We start from the raw sequence: 20232 nt of genomic DNA, 5'->3' as shown, positions 1-20232 counted from the left end.
ATAGGTGAGGGTTGTGAGGTAGATCAACCAGTAAATTGAAAGACTTACATTTTGACTCATCTCCCTCTTCACCACAACAGACCAGCAAAATGTCTACTATACTGCTGATGCTGTCCCTCTGAAAACCTCATGCTCCCTTTAACCCTCACTTGTAAACAAGACTCTGAGAAACTTGAACCAAAGGCAGGGCTCACTCTCCACCTGGAGGGAGCAATCCACCATTTTCAGGCTGAGAGCCATACGGATACATACTGAAAGAACAAGGAGTAGAGCTAATTCTCCTTCACATCAAAATTAAGGTGGTCCGGGTATCTGATCAGTATGCCTCCTGGACACCCCCCTCCCCCCTTGGAGGTCTCCTGGGCACATCCATCTTGGAAGATCCAGAATGTGCTGAAGGGATTATATATCCTGAATTGTCTTGGAGGGCCTTGGGGTCCACCAGAAGGAGTTGGAAAGTGTCACTGAGGAAAGGAATTCACCTTACTCTGAAGCATTATGTCTTCAAGTAGCGCCGTTGAATAGTCAGTCCCACTTTTCCCACTACTGCAATGCCCATGGTGGCAGCAAGTAACCTTGAAGTGTTAATGGAGCTCAGTTTGACCCCCCATCACCTTCTCTTCCCTTCTCCTTCCTCTGTTTTGACCATAATGTGACCCCATTTGTGGCATCAAGGAGAATCCCCCACAATAACATCCTCTTTGCTGAATTAGCACCAACAGACAACATCCATTCTTCCTCTAGTTTTTTAAAACAGACAAAACATGATTAGCTATATTCAATAGCGTCTTCAAATGTCAAATCTGTTTATTTCAATTAAACATAAAAGTCAGCTGAGAAAAGAAGAACGTGTACCATCCTGTCCTAAAAATGAAATGTACTTCTTACATGGTCTAACCTCGTGCTTGTCTGACATGCCTGCAGCTGCAGCCTTGCTTCCTTCAGCAGTTATTTTACTATTTCCAGGTTTAATACAAGAGTTTACTTGCACCCTTTTCACCTTGGATGTGCAGCTTGTTCTCTTCATTTTGCAGCTGTAAAATTTTGTCAGTATTTGCTGCTTTTTAGTCTAGTTTCTTGTTTGGAGTTTTCATGTGTGGATAAAAGATACTGTTGTTACTCTGCCATCTTTTATGGGGCCAGGAAGAAGGAGTCAGTCCATCAAGTGGTCTGTGGTGTGGGACTGTAGAGCAGCCATCTAATGGATGACTTTCTACCTCACCAAAAGCACACCACACATCTGCAGGAGAGGCCGTTTCCTGCTGGTATATCAACCACACTATATTCCTCACATTCCTGAGTCAACACTTATAATGAGGAGAAATAACATTACTGATTTATTATTTCAGTAAGACAAATTAACTATAGAGTCTGCGCACATGAATAATTTCAGATCACTGTTAAAAGTCTTAACATTTATCCTGCATTAACACTTATAGTGCCTATAAAAAGTATTCACCCCCTTGGCTGTTTTACCCTTTTATTGATTTATACAACAATCATGGTCAACATCATGTAAATTTTTTGACAAAAAATTATTTAAAAAAAAACCCTCTTTAATGTCAAAGTGAAAACATAAAGTAATGTCAATGAAATAAAAAAGTCATGTAAAATAAGTGACTGCATAAATATTCACCCCCTTCAAGTTAGTATTTAGTAGATGCACCTTTGGCTGCAATCACAGGTATCCATACCCTGACTTATACCTTTCAGTAACCTTTTTCTCTGAGTTGCTTGGAGTATGCTTTTGTCTTCATGGTGTAATGGTTACCAGGAATACTGATTAACCAGTGACTGGACCTTCCAAACACAGGTGTCTTTAAACTACACTGCACTCAGGTGATTCCCATTTCACTAATTGCGAGACTTCTAGCACCAATTGGTTGAACTAGGTCAGTCACTTTAAAGGGGGTGAATATTTAAGGGTAAATCATCCAAAGAGGTGAATACTTTTTATAGGTACTGTACATTTTGTTTACTGGTGAAACAGCTAAAAGCAGGCTAAGCAAGTTATGGTCTAGTTTTCTGAAGAATTAACACTAAGCATTCCTAACTTCAAACACTCTAGATGTGCAAACAGTTAAGAGTTAAGATGATAATCCCTCAAATTACAGTGAACTTTTCTGGATCAGAGAGAGAAACAGGCTGTTGGCTAAGGGTGAAATGGCTAATTAAACAACGTAAGCTGTTTCTAAAAGACAAGTTGATTAGTTCTTTATAAATCAGGCTTATTATGATTATTACTTTCATTAAAGACATAAAGGAGTGCTTCAGCACTGCCTGCTGGTTTTTAATAGGCAGAAAAACATTAAGGCCTGTTGTCTTGCTGTCAGCCAGCTGAGAAAAAGCAGAGAAAGAAAGGGGTGACACAAGCCCTCATTTCACTTTCTATGGCAGGGAAACATGATTAAACAAGATAGGATGAGACTGACCTTTCAAGCTTTTACATTTGGACACCTCAGCAACTTCTATTAGCGCCAACAATTGCAGTTTTGCAGCCGATTGGCCCGGGGAGGAGAAACATGGCACCTGAGGTCACAAAGAGGCTATAAAGAAACCAGCAGGAAATTAAGTGAACCCCTACAAACATTATTAAAAAGAGACACAAAAACACCAACTAAACATCCTGTATTTTAGCTCAGCTTCCTGTTGCCAGATGCATGGAGCAGCAGGCAAAAGGAGCCAAACAGGAAGGCAGCATGTGTTGCTGATAATTTGTGGAAGTGGGCTTATAAGGGAAGCTGATAAGGTTTCTTACAAGTACAAAATAGAAGCTTTAAGCTAAAATAGCGGTGTTATTTCAGTTTAAAACATTCCCCCTGTCATTTGTCCTCATGCACAGTGTCCTCTAACAGAAGCACAACTCAGTGGCTCCCCCTTCTGGTTGAAAACACTTTCACACAGACATGTCCTGTGCAGAAGCTGGGTCACGAGCTTTATCTCCCAGAGATTAATTAAATTGCAGAGAGAGTCACAAAGAGATGACTCCAAAAGATATGCTACAAAGCACAGGCATGCATTACAGAAAACTGTAGCTTTCTTCACATGGTTTCTGTACTTTTATTGGATTCTATTTGTTTTTCATCCTAAAAAATGGCTATGTTCTTCAATAATACAATCATGAAAGCCTCTCCACATGTTAACATTAGGCACGTGGCCTCCTGAGCACACTGCTTGCAAATCAGTTTTGAATATTTTTTTGTGCATAAATTCTAAAAATATATCTTCATTTTTGTTGCTTAACAACAGGCCTTGGGACATTTTTGTAAGAGCTTTGAAGTGAAGGACAAACTGATTACACATTTAACAGCAACAGTAACATAATATCACTGCTGTTTTGTTTTAATTATGAACACTTGAGGTCAAACATTTACTCCTGTGCACTGCAGAAACTTAACCTTGCAAAGCAGATGGATACGCCCGTTTCCTTGGTTTCACTGGCGAATATATCTTGCAAAGCTCCCATCTGAACTGTTTCAGCCTGGTCAGAAAGTGACAGGACCAATCAGCCACGAGGGGCAGTACTTTCAGGCCCAACAGAGTCATGACGTAAGCAAGCAGCAACAAGAGACCGGTGCAATTATGGTGGAAGAGCTTAGCGTGGATGCTGCTAAAGTGCCAATTTTATCAGAACTTGACCACATTCTTCATTACAAGAACAACAAAGAACAGCATTGAGTTGTTTTCTTTTAAAAAATGACAAAAGTCGAGTACTGAGAAGTCTATAGTCGTGTTATTCTTCCATAGCTGTGCACACACACCTCAGTCGTGGCTACATCACATGTTTTGTGATTGGCCAATAAAGATGTGACAGACAGAACGTTCATCCAATCACACTTCGAGTTTTTTCTAATCCTCTGTCCTTTCCCAAACGCTTAGTATTAAAGGTTTTTCAGATGGATGTGTGATACAAATCCATCTGGCTTGTCAGGTTAGCAGAAACTTACATTTTATTAAATATATCCATTTCCTAATCAAAAAACATCTAATTACATTTGTTTTAAGCCTCATTCACTTGAAAAGTCCAGAAAACATCTTGTTTTAAGAAATAAAACAAGCAAATTAGGCCCAACATTGCTCACAATGAGTGAAAATATCTGCCAATAGGGCAAGAAAATTTGATCTGCCGGATGTCTTGTAACAAAATGCACTATATCTAAAATAGTGCATCTCATAGAAGCTTTAAATGAGTGTAATCTTGAAATTTCAGCCATAAGTTAGACCAACACACATGCCTAGATTTGAGTTTTTGCAGTTCAGAGAATGTGCAAACCACTTTTATCTGCATTAAGTGAGGGTTGCACATACAGAGGTGGTTGGGCCCCTGCAAGAGCCTGTACATTTTCCCTCCCTGTAAACATACCTCTGGACACATCCTCAGTCCCTTTCCTTGAGTCATTGGATGTTTTGCATCTTTCATACACCCTCCTCTAGGTGACCCAGCTGGGTCTGATCAGACCTTAGCTTGTTCCCACACGGGTATCTGTGCTGACTCCACAGCTCCAGCCATCTTCAGGCTTTCTCTGCTGCATCGATTTTGCTGCAGATGGCTCTCCTCTTCCTCTCTCCCTCAGTGCTAAGGCAGGTGTAGCATCTGTTCAAAGAGCTGTAAACCCTTGACAACCAACCTCCATAGGGTTGCATCGTGCTCTCCATCCAGCTCTCTGACAGACAGTCGCTGACCAGCCCAGCATACTTATAGAGCTCACTTTTGAAGGCTACCTTCATGCAACTTCCCACAGGACTGTTAGCTCCAGCAGTATAGCTTGCCTAATGGAAGTTGTTTAATAATATGTGCTTCTTAGATCAGTAGTATTAGCTCCAGCCTCCTGGCTAACATTTGCCTCCTGGTCCTGGATCACGTCGGCTTTTGCAACTGCCTGAAAAAAAAGTTTGTTACATGTTTTGGAACAGATATTATATTCTGAAAACAGTTAGTTCACTGAGCCCATTCCAGTGCAGATATGAAACACTGGATGGTGTAAATCAGGACACATCAGAAAAGGTAGAGCAAAATGAGACAATAACCTAAATTCTTTCTCGTCTCCAAGATATGTAAGACCATCTTGCACCCCAAAGTTAGCCTTTAGTACAACCCCAGTTCTGAAGAGTTGGGGCTCTGTGTAAAATGTAAATAACAACAGAATGCAGCAATTTGCAAATCTCATAAAACTATATCTAATTATGTTGAAACTGAGACATTTTACCAATTCATAAAAAAATATATAATCTGTAAACATACGGGAGGCGAGGAGAACAGTTGTTGGAGTTTTGGGAGAGGAATTTTGTCCCATTGTTGTCTGATGTAGGAGTCTAGCTGCTCAACTGTCTTGGGTCTTCTTTGCCAGATTTGTTGTTTTGTGATGTTGCAGAAGTTTTCTATCAGTGAAAGGTCTGGACTGCAGGCAGTGGTTTAGCATTGTCTTGCTGCAATATGCAAGGCCTTCCCTGATAGAGACATTGTCTTGTTGGGAACATATGTTGCTCTGAAACCTCTTCATACCTTCCAGCATTGATAGCGTCTTTCCAGATGTGTAAGCTTCCCATGCCATAGACACTGATGCAACCCCATACCATCAGAGATGCAGGCTTTTGAACTGTGTTCTTATAACAAGCTGGATGTTTCCTATTCTTCTGTCTGCAGGACATGGCTTCCAAAATAAATTCAAAATTTTGATTAATCTGACCACAGCACAGTTTTCCATTTTGCCTCAGTCCATTTGAAATAAACTTTGTCTCAGAGAAAACAAAAGTGTACCTGGATTATTTTCACATATGCCTTCTTCTTTGCATGATACAGCTTTAACTTGCATTTGTGGATTGCACAGTAAACTGTGCTGGCAGACAAGGATCTCTGGAAGTGTTCCTGAGTCCATGTAGTGATTTCCAGTACAGAATAATGCCTGCTTTTAATGCAGTGCCTCCTTAGGGCCCAAAGATGACAAGCACTCAATAGTGAGCATCAGCCTTGCCCCTTGTGCACAGAAATTTCTCCAAATTCTCTGAATCTTTTGATGATATTATGGACTGTAGATGGTAAGATATTCAAAGTCCTTGCATTTTTAAGTTGGGGAACATTTTTCTGAAATTGTTCCATAATTTTAAGAAGCTGTTTTTCTCAGAATAGGGACCTTTGTCCATCTTTACTTCTGAGAGACTATGCCTCTCTAAAATGCTCCTTTTATACCCACTCCCGTAACATGTTGCCAATTAATCAAATTCATTGCAAAATGCTCTTCCAGCTGTCATCAGTAACACTTACCTTTCCAGCCTTTTGTTGTTCCATCCCTACTTTTTTGATATGTCTTACTGCCATCACATTCCAAATGAGCTAATATTTTTCAGGAAATGGGAAAATGTGTCAGTTTCAACATTTGATATGTTGTTTATGCTCTTTTGTGAATATAAAATGGGTTGATGAAATTTGTAAATCAGTGCATTCTGGGTTTATTTACATTTTACACAGTGCCACTTTTTTTTGGAATTGGGGTTGTATGTTTTTTTCTTATGCATTTTGTCTGCTTTTATTCTTAAAGCACACTGAAGCTATGCTTGCCATATGAAATGCAATAATAAGATAAATTTGACACCAAAAACTTTATAAAACAAAACAAACAAAATGTTTATTTTTGTTTTTTAAGAGGTGTTGATGAGTTTAAAACTATAGAATAAAATTGGGTCAGCATGGTGTGAGATGGATGATATCATTGTTAACCTTCAGGGGGCCTTAAATACTATCTGGGCCCCAGAAACTTATGGGCAACCTTGATTGAGAATATTTCTCTTTTTAATCCCCGGCGGTGCGTATCTTATAGAACCTCGGGGTTTATGCGGTTAGTTTGAGGCTGCTGATTGAGTAGAAAGATGGGGTGAAGCCATATCCTGAAAAGTGGATTGAAAACAAACAAACAGTTTATTTCTAAACCTGACCAATCTGAGTTGGTGTGAAAAAGGCCTGAGGGAGGTGATGACAGCTCTGGCTGGACCAGTCACTTGTAGACGCTCTCTTTATTATCAGTAAAGAAAATAACCAACAGAGGAGTCGTGCAGCTTGCTGATCTCTCCCCAGGTGATGACAGAACGGTCTGAGGTATATAATCTTTTCCCCCCTGCTTCAGCTCCTCTGGCAGAGATGAATGGCTTGGTAAAAAAAGTGTCAGGAGGATGAGTCAGCCTTGTGCGACTTTGTCTCTTTGTATTTGTGCAAACCAAGGCCTGATGATTCATGGGCAAAATCATGACACTTCCTTTAAAAGGACAAGATTTATGGCAGACAGAACCTGGAAAACTGGGTTTATTTTTGGATCAGGTTAAAAATACATAACTTTGACATTACCTTTTTTGCCACTGAATTACAAAAGTGAACAATTTCTCATCCAAAATGCAACATCAAAACAGCTTTGTACAATAGTGTCAAGATTATGCAAGTGGGTGCAATAAAAGCAATAAGGTCTGCTGCTGCTGAAAACCTAATATCTTTATTCCTCTTTGAAATGCACTTAGAGCAGCCATTACTTTGAATATGGTGATGCAGGGATGCTGGCTGCCAGCATAAATCTAACTCAGAGCCCAGGTAATGTAATAGCAGTGTCAGATTACACGTGATAGTCGGCACGTACGCAACACCAATACCTTAAGGCTCAGGTGGCCATACACACATAACAACAATGCCCCATTTTCATAGTAATCTGCTTTATCAAGTTTATGTCCTATCTGGCAGCAGAGAAGGTATACAGCCCTGCAAACATCCACAAATGCACAGAACTAAACAACGGATGCTTCACGGCTAACTTGTTTTGATTCTGAGAACATGAGAACATCTAACAAACAGTATGAGAACAATACTTCACTTAACAAAGTCAAAATACAGCCGAGACAACAATTAAACATTATAAATGAGCAGACATTTCAAATATGACAAACATCATCCGTCTTTAAGAAAGAGAGATAGCTGAAATGATGCATGTGTTCAGTGTGCACTGAAAAAAGCTCCATGTAGAGGGAACGCTTCAGCACAGAAGCCCCAAGAAGACAAGTCTACACATTTTATTTTATCCTGTTCTTCTGCAATGATGAGAGCATTTGGTGGCTTTCTCAAGGTCATGACTTATTTATCTTTAAAGGTGCAATGTGCAATATTTAGCTTAGTAACACTGAGCATTACAAACTTGGTAAAAATTAAACACAATATTTCTAGGTAGGCCTAAGGCTGGAAATGCTGGATGTTATGCGAAAGACTGCCTCATAATGAAGTGTGAACTTTTACTGGAAGCTGCTGTTCTGTGGCTCACTCAAGTTTTGTGCTGCTTACACCATGTCCTAACTACACACCGGCCGAGCAAACTTTAGTGATAAAATCAGCTTAAGCAGGGTACACCCATAAGGATTTTCTAAATCTTAAGAGATTTTTTTTATCTGTTAGAGACCCCACACTTGAAGGTAAAAAATCTGTTCTGATCGTACTGTGTTTGGCGTGCTCCGATAATCTGAACACAGTACACCACACACATCATGATTCTGTCCTACCACCGATCTAGAATCTCGTCCTCCAAGCCAGAAATCTCGTGTGATCCCACGTGATCTAACAAAAACAAACAAGAATAAACTTAGCTAAAACCGGAGAACACAACACGCAGAATGGATGAGGGCACACAAGAGAAGGGAATGATGGTGTTCTTGGGACTATTTTTAACGGAAAAATCCTGAACTAAAAAAACAAACTTTATGATGCTTCAGCAGGTCAGTCATGCTTGTTTTTATTAACGCCTGCTTCCTTGTTCCTCAGTCAGCTCGCTTCTTGATCGGCTACATTCCGTTCCACATCATAATTCACGACGTCATGACTCAGGAGTCATCGGCTTTCCCCACACATGAAGATTTTTGGTCCTAAATATTGAACGAGTTTAATATTTACGATCGTCGGCCCCGACCGTTTTTGAAGCCGATTAGTGGGACAAATTCACTCTTAACACACCTCAGACCACAGGAGAATCTTATAGGATAATCTTATAAGACATAAGATAATCGGACATTTGCCGTCCTTGGTCGGGAAGGGGGAAAATCGGGACAAAACAGCCCGACTATCTTCATGTGTGTACCCCGCTTAAGATACATAAATTTCTGTCACGGGTGTCATGGGCTGACTGCATGCGAGCAATTTCCCTCTCTTGTTGAGATGGGCAGGGAACAAGAAGAGGAAGATGAGAAGGAATTAGGAATGTCTGACAGGAAGATTTCTCCAAGACAGTCTAGCTGCAGACCGTTCGTCTCTGATGGCCACTCTCACATACCGTTCATCTGAGATGCCGTCTGTCTTGGAATAGAGGTGCTGTCATTTGCCAGAACAACTTATTGTTGTTTTTTACACTCATGAAATAACCACAGTGTGAACATTACAGACTAGGCAACATGTCATAAATCAAACAGAGTAAAAGTTCAGAGGTCTAAATCATGTATAGATCCATTTTAGAAGTAGTTGCAAGAACGGTGGCTTGCTTTAGCTTAAAACGTTTTAGCTAAAGCTAACATAGCTACACTGGCTACATAACAATGTTACTAAATAAGCCAATGTAGATATGTTAGCTTTAGCAACATGAGCTTTAGAAAATGTAGCTAAAGCCAACATAGCAACATAGCTAACAAAGCTGCTTTGTTAGCTAAGCTTTTGCTAAGTAGTTATGCTAACTAGCTAGCTATGTAGCTGTTAAGGAGCTAAATAAGCTAAACTTGTTGTGTTTAAATGTTTTCATGGAGGACAGGCTTTTTTCCTGTAAGAGGGCAGTTTGCTTGATTTCATTAAACATTTGCAGTCAAGTTTTAAACTTTTAACGTTTACCCTAACCCTTTACAAAAGTTTAATCTGATTTTATTTAGAAAGTTTTAGCATGTCTTAGCACATCTTGCAAAGCTCCAGTTCCCATGTGTGTGCCAAACGGTTTTGGCCAATCAGCATCATTTTAGAACAAGGCAGTAGCTACAGGCGGGGGCCCTACTTGGCATTTCTAGGTCATGTGGAAACCAGAAGTCTAAGATACCAAGAAAAATAAGTTGATCTTGAGAAAACAACCAAAATTTGTCATCATGGTAACACAGAATAAAATTCAATGTGTGGATGTATGACCTCTTAGGGCTTCCATACTTCTGTATGAGGGTGAACATTGAAGCAGAAAAATAAACATTTTTACTCTTAGAATCAGTGACCTCTGTTTTTTTGTGAGATTAGCTTAAATGTGGCATGATGGAAAATCCTCATCTGCTTTTTAACAGAGTGGTAGGAATTCTGATTTTGAGTGCAGTACAGCTCTCAGCCCTTTAATAACTTCCTCTCCACATGTTAAGAAAGGTTACTCTTTAGCTGCAACCCCTTAAAGACCCTGCAGACAAGAAATCCTATAAAAATCTCGGCTTGGTATGAGCCTCAACTCCTCAGACCCCAGTCAGGCTTTCATTCAAGGTGGAGACGTGGCTGAGCTCTCTCTGGCCCTGGTGGGCTTGTCTGGATCTCTGGTGAAGCAGGAAGAGGCGTTTGGCTGCAGCCCTGTACTTGCAGGACATGAGGTTGTAGACGACGGGGTTGATGGAGGCGCTGAGGTAGCAGAGCACCATGGAGGCCATGTTGAATTTCTGACTCAGCATGGCCTGGCGGTAGTTGTCCACCTGGGCGAAGAGGTTCCTGCCAATGTGGTAGGGCAGCCAGCAGATGATGAAGACCAGAACCACCACTACTGAGGGAGGGATAAGGAGGAGGGTAGTGTCAGTGAAACAGACAGTTTTAACTCTAGAGGGAGCTTAAATCTGCATATATGTTGAAGTTTTCTAATCTCACTCTTATTAAAACGAAACCGTAGAAAAGGGTATTTAAGTTAAGGCACAGAGAATGAAGAACACATGAAAAAGGAGCCACAAGTTTGACCTGGACCTGGGCCGCCCTGTTGAGGAACAAAACCTCCTTATACAGAACACCACAGCAAACTCCAGATGGGGGGCAAGAAGTGATTTCTGCATACTACCAAAACAACATGCTTTATGCTGTTTATGACTGTACCAGCCATTCAAAGTTAGAAAATAAAAACATTTAATCCACGTTTGTGTCTTGAAAAATAGTGACATATTCAGGCAGCAAAGTTTGAACGCTCACAGAGAGACTGCAGCAGGCATGGATTCAAAAAAGCCTCCATCTAAAGCCTGGACTAGCAATGAGAGAATACAGTCAGGTTGATCTAATTTTCCTTTGGCTTTCAGGACCACACGTTCTTTTTACAGGGAGCTCAAGTCTTTCAGCTGGACAATAATCTTGGAGCAGACTCTTACAATGTGGTTCAGACTGTTCCTGTCCTCAACAGAAAACCCATTTAACCAACAGATAAAAGAGAACATTAATAGACTTTTAATAAAAGCAGATTGATCACAGCCTGAAATCACTTGAAAGTGAAAGGATGTTTCTTTTGACATTTACTGAGCTAACTCTTTAAATAGTGTTTGTGAATGTATTTTGGTTTAATGAAACATGCTTTTTCATAAGAATGCATTAGTCTTTTTTGGAAGCTACCAAATTTTCTCCACTGTATTTAAGTTCTTAAAGCCATTCATTTAATTTACCCTCTTATCCCCATGAGAGAGAAATTTGTTATTTTCTCAAGATTTGTTTTTTCCCCCCACCCTGTCTTGAGTAAACAAATCTAAATTTTCTATTACAGCTGACTCGTTTTTCTGGTGATAAGTTTTTTTTTTTTTAGATCTTAGAAACATATGGAAAAAAAGACTTTTACAAACATGTGCATCATTTTTTGACTTGTGCGGCGCTAAAGATTCATCACGACACACATATGTGCAGCCAAGGTCAAGCTCGATGGCATTTCTATGTACAGGCCTTTTCACCCCTGGTAATACACCTGGAGACTGCCAGCAGTTTTCTAACCCTTTGGGCATCCACAGTCCGACTAGGGGCTCATGGCACACAAAGACAGTACCCTGGGCTTTGCTTACTTGCCACATCCACCCTTACTCTGTCCTCAAGGTGTAAACTCTATTATTTTTTTTCAACAGATTATTTTCCCACGTCCCTGGTAATATGCAAAGACATCCAGACCACTGGAGTTGTGTAAGTCCTCCTTCTCCCTTGTTGGTGCCCTCAGGCAACTTACTAGCCACATCAGCGCCATACTTATTTTGGCTAAACATGCCTTTAAAGTTCTGCAAAACCATGTACTTAATTTGTTCACAAAGGTAAAATTCTTTTTTTTTTTTTTTAACAAAATACATGCTACAGGCTGCACAATGGTACAATGGTGCACAGGTTAGTGCTATTCCCTCACAGCTGTCAGACAGGGCCTTTCTGTGTGGAGTTTGCATGTTCTCCCCATGCATTCATGGGTTCTCTCCAGGTACTCCAACTTCCTCCCAATGCCCAAAAACATGCTGCTGGGTTCATTGGTGGTTCTAAATTACCTGTAGGTGTGAGCATGTTTGGTTGTTTGTTCCTTATGTCAGCCCAGTGATTGACTGGTGACCAGGCCAGTGTGCCTTACCTCTCGCCCAGTGACAACTAGGGATGAGTGCTAACACATCTGATACCGAATGACATGACAGATTATGGTGCTTCATTTCAGTACCTACCTACCCAAAGATGATCCCTGCCACTACAAAGGACAGGTGTGAAATGTTGTATGTTACACTACATGAAGAGGTTACACCCTTATCCTTTACTGTTTTCTTAGCATCCTTTTTCTTAATCATTTACTTTACCAAGAGACAGCTTTTATTCAGCCGCTGACCCTCTTAACAGTTTTTATCTTAAAAGTATCAACTCAGGCAAAGTTTAGGCATTGGCACCATTTAAAATGTTTCCATTTAGCAGTGGTATCAGAAAAAAAACATAATACCCAACCCTAATGACAACTGGGATTGGCTCCAACCTCCACTATCCATAATAAGATAAGGGCACAGATAGATGGATAAATATGCTACACACATATAGGCTGAATTGCACAAACTGGATGCTACATGCAGATGTTGGTACTGCTGCTTATGAGGGAGCATCTGACTGGGTTGGGGGTTTGGTGACTCAAGGATATCTTTACAGTGCCGACAAAATAAAGTTGCACCTCTCCAGACCAGTCAGACCAATTTTCAGACTTGGTCCACTGGGACTTGATCCAGCAACCCTCTGGTTGCTACCAAAGTCCAGTCAGATTGAGTTACATTTTTTAGATCATGTTTGGGATTAAGTTGGGACCAAATCACTGTTATAGAGCAGTGTTTTTGGTCACTTGTACTTTTTGTGTACATTTTGAAATCAATACTTTTACCACTGCTTAAGTAAGTTTTAACCAGATTAACTGAACTCTCACTTGATTACAATACTCGTGCTTTCTCCACCTCTGTTGACTTCACAGTAGAACATAGGGATATGGAGTTACTGTGATTGCAGAACTAATTCCAGATGTGCACGCTTAGATATTCATCCATTGTTGCTGGCTGGACCTGCACACCAAATGCGTCCCGAGTAATGTGGCTGAAAGGTGAGTAGTAATAGATTTACCTGATATTGCACAATCGTATCTGAGGTTTTATTAGCCCAAAGCTGACTGATGCAGGAGTCACTGGTTTCGTATGGTTGTTTTATGGCAGTGTGGTATGTATTTATTTGCTTTTTAATGACATGGCATTACCTTAATAATTAATTTTGAATGATTTCGCGGACCCCCAGGCTGTGGCTCACAGACCCCCAGGGGTCCCCGGACCTCAGTTTGAGAACCACTGCCTTACACAAATCTACAAATGCATAGATAGATTTAAAATACGTATACAAATCCACAAACGTTTGTACTGCTCTGAAAATGCTTGCAAAATGTTCAAATACGTAAAATGATTTTCAAATTTGTACAGAGTATTTTGACAACTCAGAGCAAAAAAGAGTAAGTACGCTGAACCAAAAGAAACGAAGTCCACAATTACAAATTGGTCAACACATTACAAGCATTTGTGCAAATATGAAAACATTTGCAAAACGTTTTTCATATTTAAAAATCTTTGTACAAATTTTCAGATCTGTACAGGCATTGGTGGATTCGTGCACGTTTGTGGATTTGTGCACACATTTGCAGATTTGTGCACACATTTGTTGATTAGTGTACGCATTTGCAGATTTGTGCACACATTAGTGGATTTGTACACACATTTGCAAATAGTTTTAGAACAATAATAGCTCCATATAGTGAGAGAAAGATTCCACATCACATCCAAAAACAGCTATTTCAAATCTGTGGGAATGTGCAGCCTTTTTTGCACCTACATTAATGCCAGTGGAAGTTCAGGACTTTTCAGCTATAAAATCAGCAGGATTTTCAGGCACCATGCACTTTAGCAGTCGTTGACCCCGCTCTGTGATTAAAGGTGTTCCTCTGCTTCGTGGCTGAGTCGCTGTTGTTCCTAAATGCTTCCACTTTCTAATAATATTACAAACAAGGTTGACAGTGGAATATCCAGCAAGGTCCAACTGTTCTGACTGGAACACCTGAATTTAATAATTAACTGGTGTGGCCAAATACTTTGTCCTTATTGTGTATAACATACAATTGTGTACATGTGAGTCTCTTTTGTGGTGAGAGGCTGATTAAAATATTGTTTTTCTGGCTCTTTAAGTCACCTATGATCTATTGGCTGTGGTCACCCTTGACATTTATTAACGAACAGCAGAATTTTACACCCAACGAGCTCGCCGTTAAGCCCACTCACACAATCTCACCTACACAGTCACACGACTCTCTTGTTCCCTGAAGGGACGCTTGCCTGTAATAGGCTCCAAGTATGAAATCACACTTGCCGAGTAAGCACCTAATTAGAGCACACATGCAGCAGAGAAGCTGTGAAGAAAACACGTTTCCAATCAATAAAGGCAGAAAGTGTTTATATGTGGAATTTCGGTGCCTGTGGAGGTAATGTCTGAGTCACTGATATTGATCAAGAAGTCTTGTAGCTAAAACCACAATCACTTTGTCTGATGGAGGCAGTAATTCGGAGAGGCTAATAAATGTCAGCTCAGTAATTAAAAGAGAGGAGTTTCTGGCTTATATAACACTTAGCTATAAATTGAACACCTATGTCGTGGATTCATGGAGCGGACAGATGACACACAGAATTGATTGTGTCATACGGGAGCAGCAATCAGCGGGAGACTCCTGAGGTGTGTGACAGGAGCAGATTGAGAAGGACTGAGGGAGCATGCAAATTTCCATTAAGTCTGATTTATGGAAGCCTCTGATGACAATTCAATTTGGGATTCAACAAATGTGGATACATCTGACGACATGAGCTCTGTGCAATGTGTGCTCAGCTAATGAACAGCTTTAATATCCTAATGGATGCTTCATGATTAAATATTTGTTTAATACAGATTGGCCATGGGCTTTACTGTACAACAGGGTTTCCTGTGCAATGTGCCAGAGCTGCAAATTAAACCAATCAGAACGGGCAATGGCAGGACGTGATTGGCTTCAAACAGAGCAATCATTTACCAGGCAATATCAACATGAGCACTTACAGCAGGGGGAGGCTACTTTGGGTTTAAAATGGAAAGAAAAATCCTTAATTTCTTCATTTGTAAAAATTAAATGAGCTAGCCTAGAAAACCAGTAATTTTTTATAAGCCTGGTTATTATTTTTCACAGCAGTGTGCAGAGAGATAACCAGTCTGTGCCACACCTAAATCTAAATAACCACCCAAATGAAAGGGAAGGAAGGGAAAAAGAAAGGGAACCTAGAAAGCAAAATAAGAGGAAGTGTCTCCATAAATTAGAAAAAGCTGAGTGCAACTGGTGGGTCAAGACCAAAAAGTGGGTTGCAAATGTGCATCTGAAAGGAAAATCTATGGAAAAAAGTCTGTAATATGGTTCACATCCACCTGTTTAGTAACCTGACAGGAAACACTGCAGGTTTGGAAAAAACCTGAAAAATATAACAAAGGTTTAAATGATTGGAGGAGGAGTTATAGCGAAAAAAGGAGAGAGTGACTCTTTATGTTTGGGACATTCAACATGATCATTTATAAAGTACTTCAAGAAACAAAAAAAGTTAAAAGTAAAAAGAGTCGGTTGTGTTAGATGTCTTTCTGTCAAAAAATGAAAAAACAAAAGAGGACCTAATTACAAGCAATTCAAAGGTTTATTTCAACGAAAGGCAAAAATCTGAAACAAAAACATAAAAATTTAGGAAGTTCACTAGGAAAGTAACACAGAGGACACAAGGAAGCACTGGAGGCAGACAAACGCACAACGAAGTGACAAAGAAACAGTAACTAATACGAGTGAGAGTAATTACGCTCAGGTGTGACGGATGAGACACAGGTGAGGGCAATCACAAATAAATCACACACAGAGGAGGAAAACTACAAAATAAAACAGGAAGCATGGGAATAAAACCCACAGGAACAAAAACCCAAGGAAGGAAAAGGTGAAAAAATGAATTAAAACAGGAAACACTGAAACACTAAATCAAACTCAAAATGAGTACACCAGAGGTCACAGTCTGAGGATAATGTTAAAATATTATTATATTTTTCTGTCAAGTATGACTTTTTTCTTTTCATTTTTTGACATTTGACATCTTTGACATTTTGACTTATCTTGACATTTTTTTAACATTTCAAATGTTTTCTTGAAATTTTACCTTTTTCATGTTTTGACTCATTTTCTTTACATAATGAAATTTAAAAAGTTGCTGAATAACATTTTAACATTGTAACTATTTTGATGTATTTTTGACTTTTTTAAAACATTTTGATTTATTTTGATTTCAGCTTTTCCCACATTTTCTTAATATTTCAAGCATTGTCTAATTTTTCCTTAATATGATGAGGGTTTTTTTTCAACATTTCAAACTATGTTTCTCAAGATTCTTGCCTTGTCTTCCCTCTACTGATGTTTTTTATTCAAGATTTGACATTATTCTAAAATTTTACATTTCTTTCACATTTTGGCCCATTTTTTCCTCTACATTTATCTGTTGTTTAAACATTTTGAACTATTATGCTTGAGATTTTCATCTTTATCATTTTTATGGCTTTTTTGATATTTTGAAAAATTTCATCCACTTTTCTCAGTCTTTTCAATATCTTGACATTTCCCCCCTCAATATTTTGTCTGTTTTTGCTTAAAACAATTAAATATTTTTCTAACAATTTACCTTTTCCTTTGATTTTTAACTTTTTTTTTTTACATCTGACAATTTTCCCCAATATTTTGACCTTTGTTTCCATATTTTCTTTTTTATCCAAAGTTTGGCTTTTCTTTCTTGACATTTTGACATTTATTTACTCATCACCTTTTTTGCACAACATTTTCACATGATGTCAACATTTTGACCGATGTTTTTCTTCAACATTTTTACATTTCTTCCAACAGTTCAATCTATTTTCTTGACATTTTCATCTCTCATTTTTTGGCTTTTTTGATTGACTTTTTTTTTTTTTTTTCAACATTTCAACTTTTTTTCTTAATTTTTTTTATCTTTATTTCTGAAAATTTCACCCTGTTTCAAAACATTTTACTGACTTTTAACTTTTTTTTATATTTTATACAACTGACATTTGACACATTATTAAAAATTTTTCAATATCTGACGATTTTTCTCCCATTGTATTAGCATTTCCTATACATATTGTCACTTTTTATCCAACATTTTGCCTTTTTTCTGGACATTTTATTTTATTTTTAAAATATTTTTTATGCCTTTTTTCCATAACAGTCGGAAAGATTTTTAAAGTTTTTATTGATGTATTTTTTAAAATATGCCTTGACACTTTCACTCTTTTTCCTATATTTGACATTTTTCTTCTGACATTTTGACTGTTGTCAACATTTTGATTTTTTCATTGCCACTTTTCAACATTTTGACTTTTTTCCCCAGCCTTTTTAAAAAATGTTAATTCTTTTCTTGGGATTGAGGTGTTCCTTTAACATTTTGACCTTGGTTTTCAGCATTTCAACCTTTTATCTTGGCAATATCAATCCTTCCTTGCCACTTTTTCTTCTTGACCTTTTGACCTTTATTCAACTTACCCCTTTTTCAACTTCTTCACTTTTTTTCTTAAAATTTTTCAACTTCTTGATTTTGTTTAGATTGAGACATTTTCTCAGCAATTTTGACCCCCCCCCACACACACACACACGTAACTTTTTTCTTGACCTTTTGACCTTTTTCTAAATATTCTATTTTTTCCCTTACATTTTGGCATTATTCCAACATTTTGACTTTCTTTCTTATCATACCAACATTTTTTTTCTCAACATTTCAATTTTCTCTTGCAAGTTTGACTTCCTTCGTCATTCTTCAATTTTTTTTCTTGGAAAAGTGTCTTTTTTTGTAGACATCTGAACTTTTCCCCCTAAAAATTTCAACTTTTCTCTTTAATCCCATCATGGACAAAGGTCTTTCCACTCAATGCCTGACCCTCTTACTCTACCATATGAGAAAAGGAGTGGGCAGAAATTCAACACAGAGCAGAAAAAAGTGAATTATCAAATGACCTACTCACCCAGGATCTTGACTGTCTGCCTGTGGGACCTTTCCCGGGCCAAAGCACACGGGCCCTGCAGGTCATTCTTGCTTTTCCACAGTTTGCACCCGATGGAGCCGTAGAGGAAGATGAGGCAGAGCATGGGGCAGAAGAAGTAGGTGGTGGACACCCAGAGCATGATGTGCAGCTGCCCAGAGATGATGGCGTAGCTGGTGTGTTTGCACTGCCCAGTGTTGTAGTCTGGGTGGGTTTCATTGTCGTACTCCACCCCAACCAGGAAGAGAGTGGGAGCTGCTGAGACCAGAGCGAAGCCCCACAGGGCCAGGATGATGTACTGGACTCTACGCCGGGTCACCAGCACCTTGCTCCTGAGGGGGAAGCTGATGGCCAGGTAGCGCTCAATGCTCAGTGCCGTGATGTGGAGGATGGTGGCTGAGGTGCAGCCCTCAAAGATGTAGAGGTATAAACGACACACGGCCTCTCCAAACAGCCAGGGCACGTACTTCCACAGACGGTAGAGATCGAAAGGCAGGCACAGGAAAATGATGAGGTCAGACACCGCCATGCTGGACAGGTAGAGGTTGGTGGTGGTCTTCATGTCCTTGAAGTGCTGGATGATGAGGATGGTCATGGTGTTCCCTGTCACTCCAATGATGAAGATGAGGATGCAGATGATGGTGACGGGGATGAGGGTGGAGGTGGGGAACAGGGAGCCCTCATAGTGGTGGTCCTCTATGTTGTACTGGTCCATGGCCTCTGCTCCACCGGCATGAAGGTCCACTTGGGGTCTGGTCCAGGGCATGTCAAGACCTCCAGACAGAGCACTGGAACCATCAAATCAAGACTTAAATCTATCTTTAACTGGCAGATTTTAGTGTCTAGTTGTTTTATGTGCAAGCACAGAATGAGCATTTGCTGGCAGTTTCTATAAAATGATCAGAAATAGAAATTCAAATATAGCACCACTTCTGTTACTTTCATTGTTGGGGCAAGGCAATCAGTGTGATTTTAGATGCAGCAAACTTTGACAAAGCCTAAGACACTGCACAGATCATTTAGAAATGGATGAAACCAGTGCAAAAGTGCTCAGATTAACTGGTTTAACCTTATGCTTTGACTCTAAATAACACTCTAAATAACATCCTGGTGGAAAAGAGATCTTTGCAGGTGAGCTTACCTTTAAAACCAGGCTGTATCTCTTAATCCTGATCTCTCTTTGGTCACTACGAGTCGACGGAGGGTCTCATGAAGTGGCAGAGCCGGTCTCCGATCCTTGATAACCAGTTGAGCTCTGGTGAGAGATGAAGACAGGAGCACCTCCTCCTCTTCCACGGCACCCAGAGGAGTCAGGGAGCAGCAGGGAGGCTGCCTGCCGTGTGTGCTTGCCTAAGTAATCTTCCTAATCTAATGACGACGGGACGGATGTTGGAAAAGGCAAAAGATGGAGGGGATAAGAGCCGCGCCGGGGTCCCCCCCCCCCCCCCCCCATCAGAGAGGATAAATGTAGACTAAAGATGATCTGGATAGAACATCAATTCATAATAAATACATGTAGAAAGATGTTTATAAATGTGTTAGCTGATGCATTAATCACAGGAATCTCTGCATGTTTGCTCACCAGTCTGGAAGTGAAAAATGAGATCTGTGTTTGTCTAATGGTACACCAGTCTGATCACTCTTCATCACTCCACACAGCCACCAGTTTACTCCTCCTCCTC

General features: G+C 39.7%; 1 protein-coding gene across 1 annotated transcript; it reads right to left on the bottom strand.

The window, feature by feature from the left end:
* Positions 1-10425: 10425 nt before the first annotated feature.
* Positions 10426-19316, bottom strand: mlnr (motilin receptor). Its single transcript, XM_041811078.1, has 2 exons — positions 18533-19316; positions 10426-10724 (listed from the first exon to the last, which is right to left on the bottom strand). The coding sequence occupies exons 1-2, from the start codon at positions 19314-19316 to the stop codon at positions 10426-10428; spliced, it is 1083 nt and encodes a 360-aa protein (XP_041667012.1).
* Between the last annotated feature and the right edge of the window lie 916 nt (positions 19317-20232).

This window comes from Cheilinus undulatus, linkage group 2 (genome assembly GCF_018320785.1).
Source record: "Cheilinus undulatus linkage group 2, ASM1832078v1, whole genome shotgun sequence".
NCBI lineage: Eukaryota > Metazoa > Chordata > Actinopteri > Labriformes > Labridae > Cheilinus > Cheilinus undulatus.
Note: the sequence above shows the minus strand (reverse complement) of the source record. Positions and strands in the feature narration are given on the sequence as shown.

What these genes read in the sequence shown, in the direction of transcription:
- mlnr (XM_041811078.1), bottom strand. Translation starts at nt 19,316, where the DNA reads ATGCCCTGGACCAGACCCCAAGTGGACCTTCATGCCGGTGGAGCAGAG. An exon ending in GCAGACAGTCAAGATCCTGG is followed by an intron (nt 10,725 to 18,532) that starts GTGAGTAGGTCA and finishes TCCCTCCCTCAG; the next exon opens with TAGTGGTGGTTCTGGTCTTC.